This window comes from Ipomoea nil, unplaced genomic scaffold (assembly GCF_001879475.1).
Source record: "Ipomoea nil cultivar Tokyo-kokei standard unplaced genomic scaffold, Asagao_1.1 scaffold2480, whole genome shotgun sequence".
NCBI classification, from domain to species: Eukaryota; Viridiplantae; Streptophyta; class Magnoliopsida; order Solanales; family Convolvulaceae; genus Ipomoea; species Ipomoea nil.
Window position 1 is genome coordinate 229,147 of NW_017618908.1, and position 23,787 is coordinate 252,933.

Sequence of the window (23,787 nt, forward strand, 5' to 3'; positions counted from 1 at the left end):
CGCCACCTTCTCGCGCCTTCTTTAATCAAAAACCGAGTCCCCACCCGCTCCGATTTCCCTCATTTTCCACCATTTCCTAAATCCTAACCTTCCTTCTTGCCTGCCTGGATTCCATCATTCTCCTCTCCTCTTCCCTTCCCCCAGAACTTTCTAGAAACCACCCTCTTCTTCTATACTTCCTACACTAGATTCCTTTCATTTGTTTTTTGGCCGACAGGTCTGAAGAAACATTTTTTTTCTTTTTCTTTTTACGGTTTGGATCTGAAGCAAGCGGACGTTATGGGTCCGTCTCCGGTTGAGCAAAGCGGTGAGACGACGGCGGGTGAGTCTCAGAGATCTATTCCGACGCCGTTTTTGACCAAAACGTATCAGCTCGTGGATGATCCGGACGTTGACAATTTGATTTCGTGGAATGAAGATGGAACTGCATTTATTGTGTGGAAACCAGCGGAGTTCGCAACGGAGTTGCTTCCTAAATACTTCAAGCACAATAATTTCTCTAGCTTCGTTCGACAGCTCAACACTTATGTAAGATTAATCATCATAATCATAGTATTCCATTATGAATTAACGCGCTTATAATGATTCATGTTTTTTGTTGGGAATTTTATTTTATAGGGATTCAGAAAAGTGGTGCCCGATCGGTGGGAATTTGCAAACGACTCCTTCCGCAGAGGTGAGAAACGACTTCTGCGTGATATTCAACGCCGGAAAATGTCAGCAGCCGCGAATTCGACACCGATTCTTCCAAATGCACAGGTGGTGACGCTCGCAGTGGCATCGGCTCTGAAAGCCGTTTCTCCAACGAATTCCGCAGACGAGCAAGTTTTGTCGTCCAACTCGTCGCCGGCCGCCACTGCCACCGCCGTGGTATTACGTCCTACAACGTACACGACGACGCCGGAAATTTTGGAGGAGAATGACAGGTTGAGAAAAGAGAACGCGCAGCTGACTCAGGAATTGAATCGGTTGAGAGGTTTGTGTAAGAACGTATGCAACTTGATGTCCAATTACGCCGTGGAAACGCCAACCGGTTCGCCGGAAGGACAGGTATTAGATTTGCTCCCAGGGCGGCAGGATTCGGAGGAGCGCGAATGCAGCGGCGCCGAAGCGGAAGGAGGCCACGGCGTTACTACGACAACACTAAGCCCGAGGCTGTTCGGCGTCTCGATTGGCGCCAAGCGCAGTTCGGCGTCTCGATTGGCGCCAAGCGCATAAGGACAACAAGCGAGGACGATGAAAGACAGCCGGTGAAATGTGAGCCGCCGGATTCTTCGTCAGACTTGACAAAGTGTGAAATCTGGGAAAAAAGAAGATTGCAAGACTAATTGAGATGTGATCTATCCTGTTGAGTATTAGAGATCCACTTTGAACCCCTCCCGCGCGGTGGCTCCGCCCTTTCTCATGGCCTAGCCACCGTGACAGATCTGTAATTTCTGAGTTTATCTTACTCTCCCTTGTATTAAAAATAAAAAAGTTGTGGCAATACTGATTTTGTAAACAGAGATTCATTGATATTGCCAATTACCAATTACAAAAACAGGACGACAACAACAATGCTATGATCAGCATGTTCTGAATGCCAATACACATATACACATACATACATACATAGAGGTTTATATAGTTGGTGAACACAATATCTACACTACACGGTGATACAGTGAAACAAAAGGTTGCCTGGGGGCAATTCAAACAACAGCATTAAGGAACAAGAAACCATAAAGATTAAACCTCTCCACTTGTGTGGTAGCTACCCTTGATGATACTGTTCTTGCAAAGGGGACATGTGGCGTTAATCTGCAGCCACTTATCCGCACAAGCACAATGAAAATGGTGACCACAGGGAAGTTGTCGAAGTTCAGCTCCATCCTCGTACGCACACAGACATATGCAGCACTCCTGCAAAATGAAGGGAAAAGAATGAAGGAAAACAACAAAAACGGAGATGAAAAAGGAAGAAGATGACGGAGGACATACTGCATCGTCCACTGATAGTTGGTGCGCCATCCCCATGGCCACGTCCACCCCACATAAGGTCATCACTCCTGCAATACTTCCGTGTGCCTCCTCGCCATCACCATTCTCGAAACTAATGGTTCTTGTAAATGTATATTTCGAGAGTCGTTCGATGTCTTCTTGGTCTGCTCCATCCTGCACCAATTAACACACGAACATGGATCTGAGCTGATATACACTCAGATGCATACTGTCGAGAATATATTATATACAAGACCATATTAAGAAACTGGCTTTGTCTGTTGTCTACTTATTCTTCCTCCAACATCCATTGTGTGTCCTAGAAGCCGACATCATACAATGTTGCAAAAATCGCGCCTAGGCGCTAAGCGGTCGGCCTCCTAGGCGGTCCCCAGGCGCCTAGCGATTTTTTAACATTGCCGACATATATACAAAGGAAAGGGAAAAGGGTCAAATAGGCCCTCGAACTTTAGCTTAAAAGTCAATTAGGCTCCTAAACTTTTTAAAGGTTCAATTACACCCATCAACAATTCATTTAGGTGCAATGAAGCCCAAAAACAAGTTAATGACCTGCTATCACAGGTCATTAGGGTTCAGGCCACCTTCCGACGAATTTTCCGACAAAAAAGAGGTGACCAGCAACTGACCCAGATTTGCCGAAAATTTCGCCGGTCACTTCTTTTGTCGAAAATTTTGCCGGAAAATTCGCCGGAAGGTGGCCTGAACCCTAATGACCTGTGATAGCAGGTCATTAACTTGTTTTTGGGCTTCATTGCACTTAAATGAATTGTTGATGGGTGTAATTGAACCTTTAAAAAGTTTAGGGGCCTAATTGACTTTTAAGCTAAAGTTCGAGAGTCTATTTAACCCTTTTCTCCAAAGGAAATAACCTAAATTCGACCAAGTCACATATAGAAAGGAGATTTAAGGAAATGATTGTGCTGGGGATTGATTACCTGATCAGCTACAGCATACAAGACTGCAAGAATACAAGGCAGGCAACAGCATATTCCAAGACCAATTACACATGCCAAAATGATGCAGAAAACCACAAAGAAGACATCAAAAGCCAAGAAGATGATGGAAGCCCTGCACCGCGAGCAAGCAAGAGAGATTATGTTAACCACGGATGTTATTTAAGTTGAAAATTACTCGGGCCTTTAATGAAATACAAGTATCCTCACAAACCAGTATAACTGAGGGGAGTCTTGCGCCATTGGTTGTCCGCCAACAGAAGCCCAATAGAACCCAATAATCCACCATACAAACGAAAACATCGTATTTATGGATTCTAAATACTTCGCCACAGTACTGAAAGTTGAAACAAATCACCAGTGAGCCATAAAGTTCAAATAATGGGAGAAATTTAGTTTCAAGTGCTGATACAACTCTGATAGAGACATAGACAAGTGCATTTGTATAACATTACACAAAGCGCATGTAACATTTCAAAGGAAAAGAAGCAAGAAAGTTTAAGATCCTCCAAAAGAAGTTGGCATATATTAGATGACATTAATCCATTATTCATTTTTTTTTTTTTTTAATTTCTATAACAAGAATATGCAATGATTTTACTTGGAAGTTGGAACCTGTGATGATCTTAAACATGGGAAATGAGGAAGGGAATGCTGGAAGAAGAATTAAGGATCAGGTGAGAAATCAATTGCATGGGCTAAGTATGGGAAATAAGTCGAGGGGCCAATACGACACCGTTTGCAGTAAGGATGAGCAGCCACTTATCTAAACGACAGTGTTTGATGTTAGCCGTTGGAACCGTTGGAATAAAAGGATGGAACGGCGTCGTTGGAGATGGCCGTTGGAAGCAGTTGCAAGCAAACCTCAGACGACGTCGTTGAAGTGTGCAGCTGGAATTTTGCAGAAGCGCGAATCGTGGAGTTGGTTATGGATCTTTTGGATGTATTAGCCTAGTTGTATATATTAGCTATGTTTTGTTTTTCAGGCTTTCAGACATTTGACAAAAATCAAAAGCCCTAATCTTATCCTTTTTTCTCGAACCCTAATTTTTCTTCTTCTTCTCTACCCCTTTCTGCTGTTTTGTTGTTTTTACCCCAGGTGTGCAATAGAACCCTAGCTAGAATTAGCAATAAACAAAATGATTTGACAAATTCCCATTCCAAATCAAGCACATTTGGGTATAAATAGCTTCATCAAACAAAATGAAATTGCAGAATTATAGGTAAAGAGAAGTAAAGGGTTTGAACTTGACCTAGTTTCCTCCTGAGAGAATTGGGCCAAAGTGACATAACCAGTAGAAGAGTTCAAACCCTCGCCGCCTCTACCAAACGCCTCATCCGCCGATTGCCATCTCCGCCGCCTCCTCTTGCGATACTCCAGAGAAACAGACACCGCGTGCAGCACACACTGCAATGCGTACCCTACAATCCAAAGCCTGAGCGGCAATTCCGGCTGCTCATCCCGGCTCAACACCAGCACCGCGGCGGCAATCAGCACGAACGCCAAGTTCCAAACGAGGTCGAGAATGACGACGGGCTTCGAGTACGCCCAATCGCTCTGCCGCTCGTCCATCTGCTCCGCCGCAGCCTGGCGCACCAGCGCCGACGGCTCCCGCATCACCATCCCGCGACTGCCGGCTCGCCGGAGAACCCAGACGACGTCGCGGATGCTGTGTCGGCGCAGTGATGGGCGGGTTCCGGCATAGCCATCGGCAGCGGCGGGAGTCATTAAAGGTGAGTTGGTGTAAGTAGGTGAAAACATTTTCAGGCGAATTTTGGATACAGTAAAATGCAGTACAACAAGAATGGAAAGATTATGATCCAGTGGAGTAGGCCGTACAGTAGCCAACTACTCCATGGTCGCAGGGAACAAGGAGATTGCAAGATTGTTTCGGATATGAAAATGAGGGCTGAAATGAACAACGACACACAGATAGCAAACACTACGTCACTGTTCCAGATCAAGTTGCCTTTAATAGTGATAACTTAGGATCCAAATTGTGCATTCAACATTAAGGTTCAAATTGGCCACTGAACGTAACCTGAAAATGCAATTAGGCCACTGAACGAAAAAAAAGTGCAATTAGACTATTGAATACTTAAAAAATGTGTAATTAGGCCACTGAACTCTCCAAACTTATGCAATTTTACCGGATAGCAGGTTACCATCAATTTTAGCAGGTTACCTGCTTACGTGGCAGCTTAGTTGGCATTTTTAATAATTTTTAAATAATTTTTAATAATTAATTTTAATAATAAATTTTATAAAAAATTAAATAAAAAATAAAATAAAGTCGTTTTTATTTTTTTTAAAATTTTTTTAATAAAAATTTATTATTAAAATTTATTAAAAATTAACTAAAATTTATTAAAAATGCCAACTCAGCTGCCACGTAAGCAAATAACCTGCTAAAATTGAGGGTAACCTGCTATCAAGTGAAATTGCACATTTTTGGAGTGTTCAGTGACCTAATTGCACTTTTTTTTCGTTCAGTGGCCTAATTGCACTTTCAGGTTACGTTCAGTGGCCAATTTGAACCTTATTCCTTTTTATTATTATTAGACTAAATTTCATTTTTGATCCTATTGTTATATGTGATTTTCTAATTTTAGTCTATCATAATTATTTTTGTCACATTACATCCATTATTATTAAAAATGTTTCAATTTTAGTCTATTTTAAGATTTTTCGTAGAGTGAGAGTCAGGAGTATAGAGTGAGGCTCCAGAAATTAGTATCAAGGATTCGCTTTCAATATAGGTAACTACACTCCTTTCGAAGCTGAAGCATGGACTATACTAGAGGGTATTCAATTAGCAGTATCCAAGAGCTGTAATAATCTGATCATTGAAAATGATTCCTCGAACGCCATTAACTATATCAAAGGGAGTGGCCTTCCTCGCACTGCGGCTCATAATATTCTTGAAGCCTGCAAGAAAGAACTCCGACGTCTCGAGAGTTGGCAGGCTACAGCAATCGCCAGAGAGCAGAACTACGTCGCAGATCATCTTGTGTTTTTTTCCCCAAGAACTTCCCCCTGGAGTGCACATTTTAAATTCGCCAGTGGAAGATATTTTGAGTTTTCTTGAGGACGACATTGCTGGTTTTCCATCTTGGCATTTCATGTATAATGCACAGTAACTTGTTTTGCTTTCTTTGGGTTTCCCCCTTCCTAATAAAATAAAAAATAAAAAATAAAAGTCAGGAGTATAGAGTGAGAGTACACCTAGTATTTTACATCCTCATCTTTCAAATTTTACTTCTTTTAAAGTGACATGGCATAAGTCATGTCACTATTTATTAATTAAAAAAAGAATAGTATGAAGTGGCTTAGTATACCTAATAGTTGTAGATTTTGAGCATTTTTTGTAGGTATGACTAGAAAAAAAAAATGTGAGAGAAGAGAAAAAATGAAAAGATAAATCTAAAAAACAAAAAATAATTATAATAAAGAAAACCGAGCTGCACGGGTTTAGCTGGGCGTTGTGGTTCACTTTACGCAAACCAGGCGATATTTATTTTGGTCAGTACTCCATACTGTCAGGCAGCAAAGCTTACACTTGTTCACTAATTATGACGATGCACCAGGGCCTCTTTCCTCCCTTTTTTGCTTCCTTGGTGGGTCCCATAAATCTGAAAAAAATCAATGATTGCATGGGGATTTTTTTTTTATGTATAAAGTATAAATAAGCCACTGAACTATTTGGGAAACAAAAGTCACCGAACTCAAATAACTCTCCAAAAAAAAGCAATTAAAGGGTTAACTTTCAATTTTTGCTGACTGGATTGCCGTATAATTATTATTATTATTATTAGTTAGATTCTTTTTATACTCGAGCATACTAGCTGTTTCCCTTTCCTCTTGTATTGTATTGTATGTATATGTATGTTACCCTGGGCATTATATTATAGCTAGCTTAGCTTGCTTCCTGGTATAAACGTACACTAGCTAGCTTGGTTTATTCAAATGGTGGGTGCGGTGTAGATTCATAGTGTGGGATTTGTGATGCTGTTCAGAGGACAGATTAATGCAAATGCTCATTGCAGCTGATGCCATTATCAACTTCAACATATATGGCACTGCAACAATATAGTTGACATCCACAACTTTTCCTGCTTTCTGATGATTTATTATGGACCAAACTCGATTGATCATCAGTAATATTACTTTGTATACATGTATATATATGGTTGGAACAAAAAAGATAGATTGCTAGCTGTAGAAATATTATATTGTAGACCTGTTTGCAATGGACTTGCAGAAAATTCAATTGCATTATATTGTAATATAATCAGTATGGTTTTCTGATTGGATTATAACTTTGGGCTGCGGGCATTGGTGCCTGGAAAATTAAAGACCAGATCAGATTACATTGTAACCTAGCTAAAGAAATACTAACAAAGACACAAATTAAAATGGCAGCTTAGCTTGACAGCCATTGGTTTTGTGAGTTTCTTAATTCTTAGTTAGAAAGGCAGGCATGAGGCAACAACATAAGTACAAATACTAGGTTGTTGTCCCATGCCGCCTTGTCTGTGTTTCTTGTGTATGTATTAAAAAAAAAAAAAAAAAAAAAAGATCAAGGATCTGAGTTAGTTCTTCCAATCCTGCCACATGCCTGCTGAATCGCATCCACCACCCTCAGAATGATGTTGTGAAACGAAGGCCGATCTTCTGGGTTGCTGCAAATATATTTAAACACATTTATTTGAGCAAGAAGGAAGCAAATTAAAGGTTAGAGAAAAAGGATGTTAAGACTTAAGAGGATAATAAGGAAAGACAGAAACCTACCTTTGCCAGCAATCGAGAATGATGGAAGACACCCTAGGATCAATGTTTTCTGGAAGCTCCAGTCTGCGGTCCATGAACCCAACAACTCCCACCACCTTTAACCACATCCATGATATAATGCAAGTGATGAAGATAGGCTATATATTAGTTTAGTTCCCTAGTACGTGTAAGTATATCCAACTAACAGGCCAGCCAACAATTGAGGTATCCATACCTGTAAGGAATTGAGGTCGCTCCAAGGTATCAATTCTGTCATCAATTCCCACAAAATCACACCAAAACTGAACACATCCGACCTGCCCAGCACCACAACCACAACAACAAATCACCAAAACTGAGATATATAGAGTCACAACCTAGACAGACAATATAAAGCTCGGCCTCTAGACATTACTTTTCAGTTGAAGGTTCATTGCGAAGGACTTCAGGAGCCATCCACTGGGGCTGCCATGCAATGGTTATAACTTAATTAACACACACAATATACAAACTTGAAGTAATTAAAGAGCTATACATATATAATGAAAGAGTCAAACATTATTACAGTTCCTCCCCCAGATTTGGCTGTTAGAAGTGTTGCATATTTCAGTCTTGAAAGCCCAAAATCCCCAACCTGACAAAAACCAATGCAGATATTAGTTTACTCAACCCACAAACCTTAAATTTGAAGGCCCATTTCATTACACAGTAATATACCTTCACTGTCCAGCTCTTATCAACCAGTAAATTCGAAGATTTCAGGTCTCTATGTACTATGGGCGGATTCCTACAGTGCAAATAATTCATACCTCTAGCCTGCATTATGAAATTGAGACTCAAACACCATATATAAAACATCATAGCAAATAGCTAGAAATCAGCAACTTCAAACTAAACAATAATAATGTACCACGTCCAGGGCCATCCTTAAACGCCGTCTAGTATCCAATTGTTGGCTGCTCTTGTGAAGCGTTTTAAACAGACTTCCCCTGGATAGGTAATGAACAACATTTATATTAATCCAGCTTATATTACCCTAAACCTTTTTTGTCAACAACAACTTTTCATATGGAAGGAATATAATATAATGTTGGATTACCTGGGCAAGTATTCAGTTATAAGGGCTAGTTTCTCTTGTGAAGAAACCGCCCCCATAAACAGCAGTACATTTGGATGTCTAAGTCTTTTCATTATGTCAATCTGCAAATCGATCAGAGACAGAACTTTTTGTGACAATTTCAGATAATATATAACTACTTAACCGCCACAACCACAAACCTCTTTCTTGTAGTCAAGCAAGGTCCTCTCGCTGTATTCGTTTCCAAAATAAACCTTAACAGCAACATCCTGAAACCAGAAGCAAAGAAAGGAATGAGTATTCAAATGTATGATGACTGTCCAAATTTGGGACCAGAATACATACTGATCCATTCCAGATTCCACGATACACATTGGCGAATGAACCTGAAATGGAAAAAAATTGCATTGAAGTGATTATGTAAGATGATATGGAAGCTGATTCTAATAGAATAGCGCAGGGTAAACTTAAAGTCTGTAGTTCAGATAATGTTTTTCTGTTAATATAATGATGCATTCAAGCTAAGGTTGATGCATGTTACTTTAAGGAACATGCAAAAAACAGACAAAAACATTAATGAGGTCTTTAATTTGCTTCAACTAACCTTGCCCAATTTCCTCCTTCAATCTTATATCTTCCCAATTAATTTCATATTTTGCAATAATCCTATTTGGCTCTGGCTCAGTTTCTCCCTGTGTATTTCCATTATTAACAGCCTGTGAAGTCTCTGGAGAACATATCTCATCTACTTCAATGGATGCTGAACTGCAACCATTTGGCTGATTATTCTTTCCAAACTTGTTCTTCCCCAGTTTTACCATTCCTGCAATATTCAGCTTTGACAAAACCTTTGCTGCCTACAATGTCCCAAACATACATGTGGATTAGAAAAATATAATTTGGATCCTAAATCATTTTCTTCTTCACAGATCACATCAATACTTTTTCTCTTTTCTCCAATACTTACAGGTTCATTGCTGCATGCTTCATCTCCATGTTTCATTGAAAAAACTTTGGTGGCCTGATTAATCAATCCAGAAAATTGAGTAAAAACCTTCCACTAAAAACTAATCAAATCAAATAAAAATGGGATATGAGAGTGTAGAATGAACACCAGATTGGATACAGAAGGTGCAATAAAGGGGCATGGACGCCATTGGAACCTTTTTGGATATATTGTCCTTATTATCCCAGCTTGGCCATTATCATATGATCTAAGATTATTTCTCAATCTTATGCTATTGAATAAAGCTGCATCACTTGAAACAGTGATGACACCTACAAGCTCTTCATCCTCATACAATGGATTCTTGGTCACCATTGCCATGAAGCTCTGACCAGACCTTTTCTTGCAGGGTATTTGCCCCGACCATGGCTTCCCTGACCTCGATATGGATGCAACCCATTCCTGATGCTCTCTGTCAATAAGCAGTTCTGTGCCACTCTTTCCAATTGCTTCATCATCTTTATATCCGTACAGTTTTTCAGCAGATCTGTTCCTGTAACCAATAAATTCATTCAAGTGAAATTAATTAGTGGGGCAAAACCATAAAAGCTATTAATCAAATAATAATTACCAGTAGATGATCTCATCAGTAGCAGGTCTGCTAACGTGAACTGCATTCCCCATGTATTCTAATACGTTCTTGTACGGACTCCCGTGAAAGAATGCTCCGGGGACGTAACCCCAGCCGGGATATGACGTCAAGTCACCGGAATCCGACGCCACCTCTTGTCCGGAGTCCTGACAGCTCGTACTACTCTGTTCTCGCAACAGCACATCGAACTGTTGCTGGAGGCTCGCCAGGCTCGCCTCCAGACTCCGGCACCGCTCCGCCAGCGCTGCATACACACTCGTCTCTGAACCCTGGCCGGCTTCGCCATCCATGGTGGTGGCACACGGAGGCGGTGGTTGTGCAAAGGTTGCATGCACTTTCTCACGGAGGTGGCCAAGATATTGCTTTCACGACATAAAATTTTGACACTTTTTTTTTTTTTTTTCCTAAAAAAAATATCTTTGTGGAACTATCGTCCCCGCCACGTGTCGGCTTGCGGGTGGTAAGGATCAAACAGGTGTGGCCACGTGTTCGGGTGATAAACACGTCAAAATAAAGAAATTGCTGAAAATTTAGATAAATATTGTAAAATAATTGAGGTTTTAAAAAGTAATATTGTGCCGACTATTAGTTTTTTTTTTTTTGTTTTGAAAAACCGACTATTAGTTTTAATAATTGATCAATTGAAAAACATTACTTTAAATAAAACTTTATTTGACCACAAATATTATAGTGATTTTCCTTTGTTAAGCAAGGAAGAAATCATAATAATAAAAAAAAGAGTATGATTTTGTTTGCGCAATGATTGGTGGACAAGAATGATTTTGGTTGGTGCAATTATTATTATTATAAATTTTGGATTATGGTGGTGAGATGAACTATACGTTGCAGTGTACATTTTTTATTTATTGACTTACTATTTTATTATTTGATTAATTAACAACTCAAACTTGGAAGTGTTTAAATATAGTGGTTTTGTTTCAGTTAATTTGTTGGGGTGCATACATGCAGCATGTTCATGAGTGACGGCACGGATATCCTCTCTCCTCTCTCTCACTATATATATATATATATATATAGAGAGAGAGAGAGAGAGAGGTTTACGATGAAGTGAAAGGTATATGTGAAAGAAGAAGCGCATGCAGGTTAGATGCAGATCGAGATGAGATAAAAATGATGTGTGTGTGTGACGTTGAAATTGGAATTTGGATAAAATAATGATCGAAGATAAGGATTAAGGATGTCAGATCTGATCTGCCGCACCAAAACAAGATGACGTACATCCTGATCGAAATGAAATCTAACACAAATTTCAGTTATTTGTTTTAGCTGCCCACTTGCCCAGCCAGCAGTACAGATTGTTGTGGATTAGGGTCACAAGCTAAGCCCACTCACAATTTGGATCAACAATTCTCATTCATTTGGACCACTAACATATTCACCAAAGGAATACGTAGTACTATGTTGAAACTCGTGGTTTTTGTTGCTCCTAATAATACATTCTAGTGTTCTACAATGATGTGTGAAAGGAATAGTCCATATAGTAGAAGATATGAATTCTCTGTAAAAATAATCCTCAATAAGATCATTATTTTGATTAAAAATTATATAATTGAGAATAAAATTGAACAAATTTTAAAATCAAGAATTAAAGTGGTGAAATCTTAATAATCGAAGTACTAAATCAAATAGTAACTCTTTCTTCCTTAATCAATCAGACACAAGCTGAGGAGACTATCACCTAAAAAATTAGCTATCTATCCCCTACCACCTAAAACATTAGTATATTATAGGAAAATCCCCTACCCCATCAATTATAATAATTTATAAATTCAAAGATGACCATTTGCCACGTGGTGTATCCAGGCGGCGGGACGTTGGTTCTGCTGACTCACACACACGTTGAGCTGGCTGGACACTTGCGCTTTTCCACCCCCTTATTCTTTCTTCTTTAATCATAAGCTTTGGAATCACTTCTTCAATATATATGTTTATAATTTTGGATGGTCCATAATTTTTATGTTTATATATATATATATATATATATATATATATATATATATAATATGTTTAGGATTCTATGTGAACATACACATAACAAAAAAAATTTAATAATCAATATCAGTTTTATATTTGTAAAAGTTAAACAAATAAAATCAAATTAAGAAAAAAAACGTTGCAATCATATTTTCACAATTATTATCAATTTTCCTTTTCAACTTGGAACACTATATTAAGGAACCTGAACTTAATATTCGTACGTTACTTTGATTAAAACTCAACTTACTAATAAAGTAATAATTTAATTGAATTTAAAAATTTGTCGAATGAGTTCAAATCGTTGATGAATCGCGTGACAATGTTCCTACTTTAAAATTGGCACAAAGAACATGAAGAAAATAACTGAAATTCATAATGGTTCAAATTTCAAAGCAGTCAACTAATAATAGGATTCTACATGGGTGTTGCTATTTGCACCACCCTTTGACCAAAAGTAGGTATAAAGTATTTTGAAGTTATAAAAAGGTGGAAACTTTTAATAATTAATAGGTGGTGTAAATAGCTAAATAAGGGTTCATTTTGCTATTTGCACCACTTGGTCAAACCTCATTTATGATGTGTAATTAATAATATTTTAATTCAAACTCTAATTAATTAAAATATTAAATTAAATATTATGATGTGTAATTAATAATATTTCAATATATATATATATATATATATATATATTTAAGCAATTATTCAATATTGATGTTTGTGAGATGAAATTACTGGTAATTTGGGTGGCAGAGAATACAAATTGGACTCATATGACTATATATATGTGTGGTCGCTCTGTTTGGCAGAGCTTATTTAGGAGCTTATAGCTTATTTTAAGCTACTAATAAGCTATAAACTATGTTTTGTAATGTTCATAAAATAAGCTTCTAGCTTAAAATAAGAGCTTATTTTGGAACGCTACTTTAGGTAGTGTTTCAAAATAAGTTCCTAGCTTCCTAACTTTTTTCCATCTTTATCCTTATTATTTTAAAGAAATGACATAATTTACCCTTTTCAATTAAAACTTTTTTCTCTTCTCTTTTAATTTATCCGCAACTTTCACCGCAAATATTATAATTCAAATATCTTTTTACCAACCGTTGATATAATTCGCTGGTCAAATCCGCTAACGCTAACCGCTAACTGCTGATTGTCAAACAAGGACATCGTGACGTAGTTCTCACTTCAATTTGTTGTGTGATTTGAATACTTTCTTTGTCAACAAATCCCTCAAGTAGTTAATATAATTGCTTTATTAATTATATTTTTTAAAAATTTTCATGGTATTAATAAAATACTTGGTAAATAAACATATAACATTACTTGTATTATAACTTTGATATTTAATTAAAAAATAGTGCACAAAAAAAAAAAAGATAATAGACAATGTAGTGAATATAATCAATTGATAAATCTGAATGTAAAGAATTTTTACATTGGAGAAAAATAAAGACAATATAACTAATAAAATTATTTCTCTTAATTAATTTAAAGACAAAATGTTAAATTTTAATATGTAAACAAACTAATGTAAACAGAGCCTATGTATCACACAATCTATAAGTCATGGATCATTAGATAGAAGATTTTTTTTTTTTTTTTTTTTTACAATAATCATAATCAAAGCCAGTTACTTAGTTACAATGATCAAAATCAAAGTCATAGACATTATGAGGTATTTTAAGTTGTTATTTGAATTGTTATTTATTTCTATGAGTGTTGCTATTTGTATTTTAAGCCAGTTTGTTCTTCCTTGCTAGGTAATTAGGACTCATTTAAATTAGATATAATTTCTCAATTGACTAAATAACAATCTCATTGTTCCATTTCAAGAGAGAAAATTATAGTATAAAGAGTACTGAATTTGTGATTTTATTTATTGGGTGACTTGTGAGTCTATCTATATACTGAATTAATTTAATTTGTTGTGAATAGAGTTGTAAATTAATCAATTTATTGTATTTACAATAATACAATATAAAAAAGATAGGTAGAAAATCAATTTATTGAGTAATATTGAGTACATAGAGCAACATATACTACAAAGAATACACAATTGTAGGAAACTATTTTACAGAGACGGAAGGACGACCATAAATACAAAATTCAAAATAGAAAGAGGGTAGGAACACATGCAGTAGACTTATTTTATGATTAGAAGCCTTTGACCTCCACTTATTTTATGATTAGAATTTTAACTACATCAAAATTGTTAGAACTCTAACCCATATATCTTTATAAAATTGTTACAGTATTTACCGTATAAAAAGATAAGTAGAAAATCAATTTATATTTCAAAGTCTCAATAGAACTATAACCCACATATCTTTATAGAATTTTAACTACATCAAAATTGTTAGAACTCTAACCCACATATATCTTTATAAAAGATAGGTAGAAAATCAATTTATATTTATTTATTTCAAATATCACTAGTAATCATTTTATATTTCAATTTATAGTTAAATCAATTTAAAATAATATATACAACAAATTTGAGTTATAAAAAAATTAAAATAACAAAATTAATTATTATTTCTCTTTATTTAAAATTAAAACATAAACAAAAATAAGTATTGAAAATATAAACTTAAAAAAATATGTATCGAACAAAAAAAAGATGTATTGAAAATAGAAATTTTAAAAAAAATATGTATTAAAAATAATTTTTTTTAAAAATATTGAACAAAATAATTATGCATTAAAACATAATAATAATAATAATAATAATAATAATAATAATAATAATAATAAGAGATTGATTATTAAATAAAAAATAAAAAATAAAGATTAATGTTTGACTACATTTAATGAGGTGGTGCAAAAAGCACTTTTTTATTTGCACCCCCTATAAAGCTATTACACCTATTAAATAGGGGGGGTGTAAATAGCAAAATGGGTGGTGTAAATAGAACTTCCCTTCTACATTGGATGAATTTAATACACCTAAAAATCGTGTAATATTACACGGCGTTAGCCATTATTATGTGTTAACGGTTATTATCCAATTAATGCCTCATAATCTTTATCCAATATTTTGTAAAACCAAAAAAAAAAAAAAACATTATCCATTATCCTTAATAGTGTATCTATTAAGCTAACCTGATCCAGATAATGCTCCTTAGTCCTTAATCGATCTATCGAAGGTTGTGTTTGGCAGTTTTGAAACACAACACAATAAACCTTGAGCAAAATGAAAAAAAAAATGAAAATTGGTTTAGTTTTATAAGATTTTATAATAAAAAAGAAATATTAATAGTCTAAACACGCGGTTAATATGATAATTTCATAGAAATCTTAATCTAGTCAAATACTATGCGTAGCGATTGGGATTATATTTAAACACAGACAGACAGCAAAGAGGACAAAAGTACAACCTTAATGGTACGCCACTGCTAATATATATTGCCTTCCAGCTGTTTTGTACGTTTGTTCGCCCTCTTTCTCCTCCTTTTCAATTCCTTCTGAATAAGATTTCCACTCTCTACGCTTGGGGTTTCATTTCGCGTTCGAGAATAGCATCGAGAGGTTTAATCTTTCATCCATCTTGGAAGATGGGGTCTGCGTTCTCGTTTTTGCTTCCGGACGGCGGCGCGTGCGCGTCGATGCCGGCGAATCCCGGGCTCGGGGACTTGCCGGAGAGCTGCGTGGCGTCGGTGCTGGTACACCTCGACCCGCAGCAGATCTGTCAGCTTGCGATGCTCAATCGAGCATTTAGGGGCGCCTCCTCCGCCGACTTTGTATGGGAATCGAAGCTTCCGGCGAACTATGCGTCGCTTATTCAAAGGGTTTTTGAAGATAAGGAATTTCCGGTAAATTTGTGCAAAAGGGATATTTATGCCAGGCTTTGCGTTCCCAATTCTTTTGATGGCGGCACAAAGGTCCGATCTTTTTCCCTTGTTTATTCTATCAAGTAAAAATTCTGCAAATAACTTGTGTCTAATCAAAATTTAAAAGCAATCATATCAGATTTGATAATTGTTGAATTTCTTTTTTTAACAAAGAAATGGTTTTTGCAAATTTTGTTTAAGTTTGATGAAGATTGAATGATTTGGGCTCACTTTATCATCGGATTTGATGATTGATGATTGTTCTGATGAAAATTTGAAATATTTGTTTTCCTGCAGAAAGTTTGGTTGGATAAGAGTACTGGGAAGATTTGTCTTTCAATGGCTTCAAATGGGTTGGCTATAACGGGCATAGATGATAGGAGATACTGGAATCGAATTCCAACCGAAGAATCAAGGTGAGGCTGGAATCGCTGTGGATTAATTAGACTGGAATTGTCTAGATTAATTAGACTGGAATTGGGTATATGTTTCTTTATTGATGCTTGTGTTTTTAGATTGGTTGATCAAATACAATTGTTGTGATGAAATCCTCTCATACCAAACAAAATTGTTCCTTGATATTCATGCTCCATATATAATGCCCTGGAATTGTAATATAAGTTGATTGTTCTTGTGCATCATTCATTAGGATGTTCCTTAGTTTTGCAGCCTCGCCCTTCCCCCAAAAGGGAATGCCTAGAGAATGCATTTCCGATCCACTTCAATGTTTGTGATGGATTGATTAGATTGTCACCTCGGAAAAGGGAAGTTTTAGTGTTAGTTGATTATTGTTGTGCTTCGTTTTTGAGGATGTTCCTTAGTTTTGCAGCCTCTCCCCTCCCCCTGACAAGCAAATTCCTAGAGAATGCGTTTCTACTTCAATTTTTGTGATGGATTGATTAGGTTGTCACCTTGGAAAAGGGAAGTTATGTTCTTGTGTGTCGTTTTTGAGGATGTTCCTTAGTTTGCAGCCTCTCCCCTCCCCCAACAAGCAAATGCCTAGAGAATGCATTTCTACTCCAATTTTTGTGATGGATTGATTAGGTTGTCACCTTGGAAAAGGGAAGTTATGTTCTTGTGCTCGTTTTTGAGGATGTTCCTTAGTTTGCAGCCTCTCCGGTCTCCCCTGCCCCAAAAAACAAATGCTTAGAGAATGCATTTTGACTTCAATGTTTGTGTTTGTTTACTATATTCCTATTACTGCATCTCTAGTTCGGTTCTCACAGATCAACCATTAATGTATTTTGCCTTGTCCTGTTTACTTTGTGTAGATTCGGTTCAGTTGCATACCTTCAGCAAATCTGGTGGTTTGAAGTTAACGGTGAGGTAGAGTTCCCTTTTCCAGTAGGGTCGTACAGTGTTTACTTCAGGCTGCACTTGGGGCGTGCAACCAGGAGATTTTGTCGTAGAGTTTGTAGTTCAGAACATGTCCACGGGTGGTACATAAAACCAGTACGGTTCCAGCTTTCAACCTCGGATGGCCAGCAAGCAACAACGCAGTGTTACTTGAACAAGCCCGGGAAATGGATTTACCACCATTCTGGAGATTTCATCGTAGCTGATTCCAGCTCACAGATGAAACTAATGTTTTCAATGACTCAAATTGATTGTACCCATACCAAGGGGGGGCTTTGTGTAGATTCTGTCCTCGTACGCCCTATGAAGCCAAAGAGAGGTTAAAGCATTTTTTTAGATTGCAGTTTAGCCCTCCTCTTAGTGGTAATTGTTTAGTGATGATAGAGTTATGGCTCCTTTTTATTTTAGCCATATTTCTGCAGTGTAGTGATAGTAGCTTGAGGATCAAATCTTTATTCATGAGGAAAATGTGTATCTTTGACTTTGTGATCTTCAAGTGTCGGGGTTTTATCAAATGTGTTGATTTTTGTTATTAATTTGAAATTGTCTTATTTTGAAGATTCTCAGTTTCAGACTACTACTTACTGAACCATTGAGTTAAGCGTGCATTCTTAATTAGTCAAATGATTGATTCTTAGTTGAAAGATGGATTCTTGGTGGGTCAAAGATTGGTTCTTGCAAGATAATGAAAGTAATATAATTGGAATTTTTTAAAATTTGAAATGTCAAACCCTTCTATAATATAGCTGTGTAAAGTACAGAGTAAGGAATTGGGGTAAATGTTTGCTTGCATAGTTTTTAACGTTTCACCTCTTGTTTGTAAGTTATTCCGTATAACGTAAGTAAATATTCTCCTTATTTTTATCAGTTGTTTAGGTAACTTGTAACCCTAGATTCCTTAATACCTTTGAAGGTGATACACCTACTGCCAACTGTATTCAACCACATATTACTAACTAATTAATATACATCATAAATAATTAATTCAACTTGAAAGCTCTAACAACTCAAATCAATCTGAATTATTTACATACCAATTCTTTTTATGAGTTATAATAAGGTAACTGTTCAAACTTGAAATTTTGGTTAAGTTAGTCCGACTTAAATCAATTATCGAGATTTATTAAGATTTCTGATAGATTTATTATTTTAGTCAGACCATGAGGTCTTTGTTTGCACCGAACCATCGGTCATCGTACTGAATCGACACAATTAAGAGGCAAATACTGACCAGACTAATTTTTCCGTACGAGAGCTCTCAATCTTTCTTAAAAGACAAGAATGTACCGTCACTTTTTTCGTACCAGAGCTCTCAATCTTTCTTAAAAGACAATAATGTACGTCGCTCACGCCATCCAAGGTGGTTATTTATGATAGATTTGTTGTTTGCCAATTTCGTTAACTTCGAGAGTTCGAGTCTGATGTTGAAGATGACGTAGGGCCATTCCTTGAGGTTTCCGTATCTCAAAATCTTATCCCTCTCAGTCAAAAAATCTTATTTCTACGGCTCTACCGTACACCAAATACACAGACAGACAGTTAAATACGGAGTATATAAATCCCGTTTTCTGCTTTCTTCCCTCATAGCTAGCTGCTTTAGCTTCGGAATCGAAGACTTGAGGGAGAGTGGTTGAGCTAACAACAAGAGAGAGACATGGAGCTGGAACCAATGGCGTCAGCAATCGGAGTATCGGTGCCGGTACTGCGCTTCCTTTTGTGCTTCGTAGCCACAATTCCGGTGAGCTGCCTCCACCGTTTTGTCCCCGGTGGTTCGTCCGGGAGGCACCTCTACGCCGCCCTCACCGGCGCCCTTCTCTCCTACTTGTCCTTTGGTTTCTCCTCCAACCTCCACTTCTTGGTGCCCATGCTATTGGGCTACGCTTCAATGCTTCTTTACCGCCCTTACTGTGGGATAATCACTTTCTTCCTCGCCTTTGGCTACCTCATTGGATGGTACATTTAGCTTATCAAGTTTCAAAGATTTCACCTTTCTGCATTTCTATTGGGGTTTACTTGTTTAATTAAGCTTTACCAGACATATAGATATCAATAATTTTGTTCAAACACAGCTTAGGTGTTAATTGAGTAGGGAGAAGTTAGATGTTGGTTCAGGGAAAGTGCTTAATAGTTTCTGTTTCAAGTTAAAGAATTTGGATTACAAAAATTTCACATTGTATTCCACTATGAGAGTGCTAAGCTGGTTAGATCTTGATTATAATGTTTCTTAGAATTGAAGGAAATAAGAATGTGTGTGAATTCATATGTTTTTGGCTGCTAAAGTATTTCCTAAGTTATTGAAACTTAAAAGTTAACCTAAAAGTTTTGATATTCCAGGGAGATTTTATAAAATTCTTGACTATATGTTTTTACCTGTCATAGCCATGTATACTACATGAGTGGCGATGCATGGAAGGAAGGAGGAATTGATTCTACAGGTAAGCACTGCCTCTCGATATACTTACGGTTGTTGTCTCTCATGTTTTATTCCCTAGGAATTTTGTAGGACATCCTCAAAAGATCACAACTTTTTAGTGTTGAACTCCAAAACTAACTTGCGAGATAACTCATGTCATTAGAAGAATACAATGTACTCTAGATTTGTCAAACCTATTAATGAGCAGCGTGAAAGAAAATATAGCAAAACAGCAATATCAAGTAAGACTACTTTACTTGGTTGCTAATGAATGGAAAACTAAAAAACCTTATAATGTCTTCATAACTAGCAATCTAGCAAGTTGGAATTTTCCCGCCCATGATGAATCAGAGAACAATACATGATTGAATTTGTGTCCATTTCAGGATTCCTCCCGTGGAATCTTTTTCCATTTCATCCTTGTTATAGTGCCCTATTTAGTGTTCGATTCTGGGTCCTTGCTGGATGTGCATAAGTACTCACATCATACTTTTCTGTTGCTAATTTTTTTCTCTTCCTACTCTTGACAATTTTTTGCATCTGTTCATTAGGTAAGATGTTTTGATGTGATGACATTAAAACTTGTATCTATAGTTAGTCTTGTGTGGATTATTGTTGACCTTATCTCTTATGAAATTTTAGGAGCTTTAATGGTGATCACACTGAAAATCATTTCATGTGTGATGAATTACCAAGATGGATTGCTGAAGGAGAATGATTTACGTGAGGCACAGAAACAAAACCGTTTGCTCAAATTGCCATCATTATTTGAGTACATTGGTTACTGTCTTTGTTGTGGAAGTCATTTTGCTGGTCCAGTGTACGAAATGAAGGCTTACCTTGAATGGACAGAGAGGAAAGGAGTATGTGGATCGTGTTGCTTCCTTATTTATTTATTTATTCATTATCATCACGATTAATAAATAATTGAAACTATTGTATTATCTTGGTTAGATCTGGAAGCCTGCAGGGAAAGAACGTCCGTCACCATCACCTTTTGTGCCAACCTTAAGGGCTCTTCTTCAGGCTGCATTTTGTATGGGATTGTATCTGTACCTCGTACCATATTTCCCTCTTGCAAGGTTTAATGATTCATTATACCAAGAGTGGGGTTTCTGGAAACGGCTTGGTTACCAGTACATGTCTGGCTTCTCTGCTCGTTGGAAATATTATTTTATCTGGTCAATCTCAGAAGCCTCTATTATCATTTCTGGCCTGGGTTTCAGTGGTTGGACCGAGTCTTCTCCCCCAAAACCACTGTGGGACCGTGCAAAAAACGTTGACATATTGGGTGTAGAGTTGGCAAAGAGTTCGGTTCAGTTGCCTCTTGTATGGAACATACAAGTCAGCACCTGGCTACGCCATTGTAAGTAATCTTCCCGAACATTTGCACGTCATTTTGGAGCTTAAATTTCATTAATGTATTTCAGTTGTGTTATAGTGGCCTCGTTCGTGCATTTGGCTTGATTAGATTGGTGAAAATTTGTGGTTCCATATGTCATTCCTTTTACTATTCAAAGTTAATGGCATAAAGGTAGTTATTTCTCGAAAGGCTAAACTTTATGTTTTGTTCTTGTTATCTTTTTTATTTTCTAGATGTTTATGAGAGGCTTATCAGCAAGGGCAAGAAACCTGGTTTCTTCCAGTTACTGGCAACGCAGACTGTCAGTGCTGTATGGCATGTAAGTCGGAACTTTTACCATCAATTTCTTGAAAAGCTTTGCATAATTGATCGATATAATTAGTTACTACGTTTGTGATTGCAATAGTTCTCACGCATTCTCTTGCCTTAGCCATTTGTGATTCTCTCTTTACGTTTCCAGCCTAAATAAGTTCTTTCTCATCCTTTTTCTTTTGGACTTATTTTTAGCGACTTTTGGACTTAAACATTGGACTAATGATGTAACTTGTTCCACGACATCATTACAGGGCTTATATCCCGGGTATATGATTTTCTTTGTACAATCCGCTCTGATGATTGCCGGTTCAAGAGGTAAATTAGGCATACCCTTTTTTTTATTTTTTTTCCCCTGATTGTTTGCTTGCTTCTAATTTTGGGTGGTCTATATATGAACAGCCATTTACAGATGGCAGCAAGGTACTGGAAATGCTATCCTTAAGAAGATCCTAGCATTGATGAACTTCGCTTACACCCTTTTGGTTCTCAACTACTCGTGTGTTGGTTTCTTGGTGAGTAATCATGACTTGTATAAGAATGAAAATCGCTTGGTGAAAAACGTAGTGCATATGCTTCAATAGCTTCATGTTTAATGCGTTACAGGTATTGAGTCTCCATGAAACACTTGCTGCATACGGGAGCGTGTACTATGTTGGAACGATTGTGCCGGTTGTGTTGATCATGCTCGGGAACATCATTAAACCAGCAAAACCTGCGAGATCCAAGGCTCGGAAAGATCAGTGAGCAAGATGTTTTTGGTGGAGTATTAGAGCCTTAATTTCTGCTAATAGACCGACCTGTCGGTTTTGCAGGAGATCTGTTTCCTTTCGCCATGTTGGGCATTGTATTATCATTTCAAGTTTGTAGTACAAATTTTTGTTTTTTTAATGGAATTCAGAAATCAGAATGACGGTTTAATGCATAACCAGTAATGGGTGTGTATTGTTGAGGATATGGGCTTGGGTGACTAATGGGCCGAGTTTTCAGTTGAGACATATAGTGAATTGATCATTATTACAGTTGTGTGGATCATACTAACAGTGTGTTTGATTGGATGGAATTATAATTTCTTTATTTTTATGGAATTAAAATCTCATGTTCCCGTTGGTATTTTAATTCTATAGATTTTAGGAAAAAAAATAAATAACGATAAAGACAAAATTACCTCCTCTTTTTTTCTTTTGTTTTTTAACCTAAAATTGATGCCTGACAACAACAATGACATTTGGACTTTATACTACTTATTCCTTTTCAATTCTCATGTATACCAAACATTGGAATTTAAATTTACACTTTATTCTTAGTAATTCATCTCCCATGGAATAACAATTCATTTCCCATGTAATTCCCTGATTTCCCTCTCTCCAACAATCAAATGCCCCGTTAATATGTAAATTGTGAACATTCAGTTTAATACATAAATTGTGTATTTTTATTATCTGAGTTTATCTTACAAAGTGAATCTGAATCCACAGAATAATTTGTCAATATACACAGTTACATTTATTATTTATATCTCTTACCATAATCCCAAGAACATAATTATACACTAAACGATAAAAACCCTACTTTTTCTTAATGAACAAAGCGATGAAGATGAATAAAATAAAATTGATTTCATATATATATATATATATATATATATATATATTTTTATTTATTTTTCCATGGCGGCCTAATGCACCGGCAATCTGGCAATAATGAATTGAATGAATAATGGGATGGATGGAAATAGGTCACATGCAATGTAACGTTTTGGTCAAGATTTTGGCACAACAGTACGTAAAGAGAGAGACATGACTAAATGCTAAGAATTGTGATAGCCTCAGATATTTTAGCACCAGGTATGGTGCAACCATATGGTGCAACCAACATAACCTGTTGTGTTGGTTAAACATCCGCCATTGAAACATCGGCCCCCAGACCACTAAACAAAGTGACGTACATATCAAACACAACAATAATAAATCTATTACTGTTTACCTGCGGCAAATGGTCCCTTTAAAAATCTGGCGATATGATTTGATACTAAGCGCATGGCAGGACACAACACAACACTGCCTAATTAATTGCTAATTACATTTTCCTAATGTTAGGCAAGCATATAATCA

General features: G+C 36.7%; 5 protein-coding genes across 7 annotated transcripts; 3 read left to right on the forward strand and 2 right to left on the reverse strand.

Annotated features, from left to right (window-relative positions):
- Window positions 1-23: 23 nt before the first annotated feature.
- On the forward strand, window positions 24-1,515 carry LOC109152823 (heat stress transcription factor B-2b-like). Its single transcript, XM_019300481.1, has 2 exons — window positions 24-528; window positions 619-1,515. The coding sequence occupies exons 1-2, from the start codon at window positions 280-282 to the stop codon at window positions 1,216-1,218; spliced, it is 849 nt and encodes a 282-aa protein (XP_019156026.1). The 5' UTR covers window positions 24-279; the 3' UTR covers window positions 1,219-1,515.
- Window positions 1,493-4,908, reverse strand: LOC109152819 (E3 ubiquitin-protein ligase At1g12760-like). 2 transcript variants are annotated; one of them, XM_019300476.1, is made up of 5 exons: window positions 4,208-4,908; window positions 3,169-3,291; window positions 2,937-3,069; window positions 1,981-2,160; window positions 1,493-1,902 (listed from the first exon to the last, which is right to left on the reverse strand). In XM_019300476.1, the coding sequence occupies exons 1-5, from the start codon at window positions 4,714-4,716 to the stop codon at window positions 1,729-1,731; spliced, it is 1,119 nt and encodes a 372-aa protein (XP_019156021.1). In that variant the 5' UTR covers window positions 4,717-4,908; the 3' UTR covers window positions 1,493-1,728. The 2 variants fall into 2 exon arrangements, with proteins under 2 accessions (XP_019156021.1, XP_019156022.1); XM_019300477.1 differs by having other exon boundaries at window positions 1,532-1,902; window positions 1,981-2,154; window positions 4,208-4,907.
- Window positions 4,909-7,210: 2,302 nt separating this feature from the next.
- LOC109152705 (serine/threonine-protein kinase EDR1) lies at window positions 7,211-10,736 on the reverse strand. The gene is made up of 14 exons (XM_019300357.1): window positions 10,381-10,736; window positions 9,918-10,302; window positions 9,771-9,824; window positions 9,408-9,660; window positions 9,149-9,189; window positions 9,004-9,072; window positions 8,825-8,925; window positions 8,636-8,714; window positions 8,443-8,541; window positions 8,291-8,359; window positions 8,141-8,190; window positions 7,961-8,042; window positions 7,747-7,841; window positions 7,211-7,637 (listed from the first exon to the last, which is right to left on the reverse strand). The coding sequence occupies exons 1-14, from the start codon at window positions 10,689-10,691 to the stop codon at window positions 7,535-7,537; spliced, it is 1,791 nt and encodes a 596-aa protein (XP_019155902.1). The 5' UTR covers window positions 10,692-10,736; the 3' UTR covers window positions 7,211-7,534.
- Window positions 10,737-15,835: 5,099 nt separating this feature from the next.
- LOC109152822 (F-box protein PP2-A12-like) lies at window positions 15,836-18,145 on the forward strand. The gene is made up of 3 exons (XM_019300479.1): window positions 15,836-16,280; window positions 16,527-16,645; window positions 17,501-18,145. The coding sequence occupies exons 1-3, from the start codon at window positions 15,954-15,956 to the stop codon at window positions 17,907-17,909; spliced, it is 855 nt and encodes a 284-aa protein (XP_019156024.1). The 5' UTR covers window positions 15,836-15,953; the 3' UTR covers window positions 17,910-18,145.
- An 857-nt stretch (window positions 18,146-19,002) lies between these two features.
- Window positions 19,003-22,623, forward strand: LOC109152818 (lysophospholipid acyltransferase 1-like). Of its 2 annotated transcripts, none has more exons than XR_002049422.1 (8): window positions 19,003-19,538; window positions 19,965-20,020; window positions 20,641-20,861; window positions 20,953-21,364; window positions 21,595-21,680; window positions 21,928-21,991; window positions 22,086-22,188; window positions 22,280-22,396. XR_002049422.1 is itself a non-coding variant. In XM_019300475.1 (8 exons), the coding sequence occupies exons 1-8, from the start codon at window positions 19,240-19,242 to the stop codon at window positions 22,418-22,420; spliced, it is 1,392 nt and encodes a 463-aa protein (XP_019156020.1). In that variant the 5' UTR covers window positions 19,003-19,239; the 3' UTR covers window positions 22,421-22,623. The 2 variants fall into 2 exon arrangements, 1 of the variants encoding a protein (XP_019156020.1); XM_019300475.1 differs by having other exon boundaries at window positions 22,076-22,188; window positions 22,280-22,623.
- Window positions 22,624-23,787: the final 1,164 nt, after the last annotated feature.

Coding starts and splice junctions, on each gene's coding strand:
- LOC109152819 (XM_019300476.1), bottom strand. CDS start 4,716: ATGTTTTCACCTACTTACACCAACTCACCTTTAATGACTCCCGCCGCT. Junction 3,292..4,207: donor TTCTCTCAGGAGGAAACTAG/GTCAAGTTCAAA, acceptor TTCAACTTTCAG/TACTGTGGCGAAGTATTTAG. Junction 3,070..3,168: donor GACTCCCCTCAGTTATACTG/GTTTGTGAGGAT, acceptor CTCGCGGTGCAG/GGCTTCCATCATCTTCTTGG.
- LOC109152705 (XM_019300357.1), bottom strand. CDS start 10,691: ATGGATGGCGAAGCCGGCCAGGGTTCAGAGACGAGTGTGTATGCAGCG. Junction 9,825..9,917: donor CACCTTCTGTATCCAATCTG/GTGTTCATTCTA, acceptor TTGATTAATCAG/GCCACCAAAGTTTTTTCAAT. Junction 8,715..8,824: donor ATAACTGAATACTTGCCCAG/GTAATCCAACAT, acceptor TTACCTATCCAG/GGGAAGTCTGTTTAAAACGC.
- LOC109152818 (XM_019300475.1), top strand. CDS start 19,240: ATGGAGCTGGAACCAATGGCGTCAGCAATCGGAGTATCGGTGCCGGTA. Junction 21,681..21,927: donor CTGTCAGTGCTGTATGGCAT/GTAAGTCGGAAC, acceptor ACATCATTACAG/GGCTTATATCCCGGGTATAT. Junction 22,189..22,279: donor ACTCGTGTGTTGGTTTCTTG/GTGAGTAATCAT, acceptor AATGCGTTACAG/GTATTGAGTCTCCATGAAAC.
- LOC109152822 (XM_019300479.1), top strand. CDS start 15,954: ATGGGGTCTGCGTTCTCGTTTTTGCTTCCGGACGGCGGCGCGTGCGCG. Junction 16,281..16,526: donor CTTTTGATGGCGGCACAAAG/GTCCGATCTTTT, acceptor GTTTTCCTGCAG/AAAGTTTGGTTGGATAAGAG. Junction 16,646..17,500: donor ATTCCAACCGAAGAATCAAG/GTGAGGCTGGAA, acceptor TACTTTGTGTAG/ATTCGGTTCAGTTGCATACC.
- LOC109152823 (XM_019300481.1), top strand. CDS start 280: ATGGGTCCGTCTCCGGTTGAGCAAAGCGGTGAGACGACGGCGGGTGAG. Junction 529..618: donor TTCGACAGCTCAACACTTAT/GTAAGATTAATC, acceptor TTTATTTTATAG/GGATTCAGAAAAGTGGTGCC.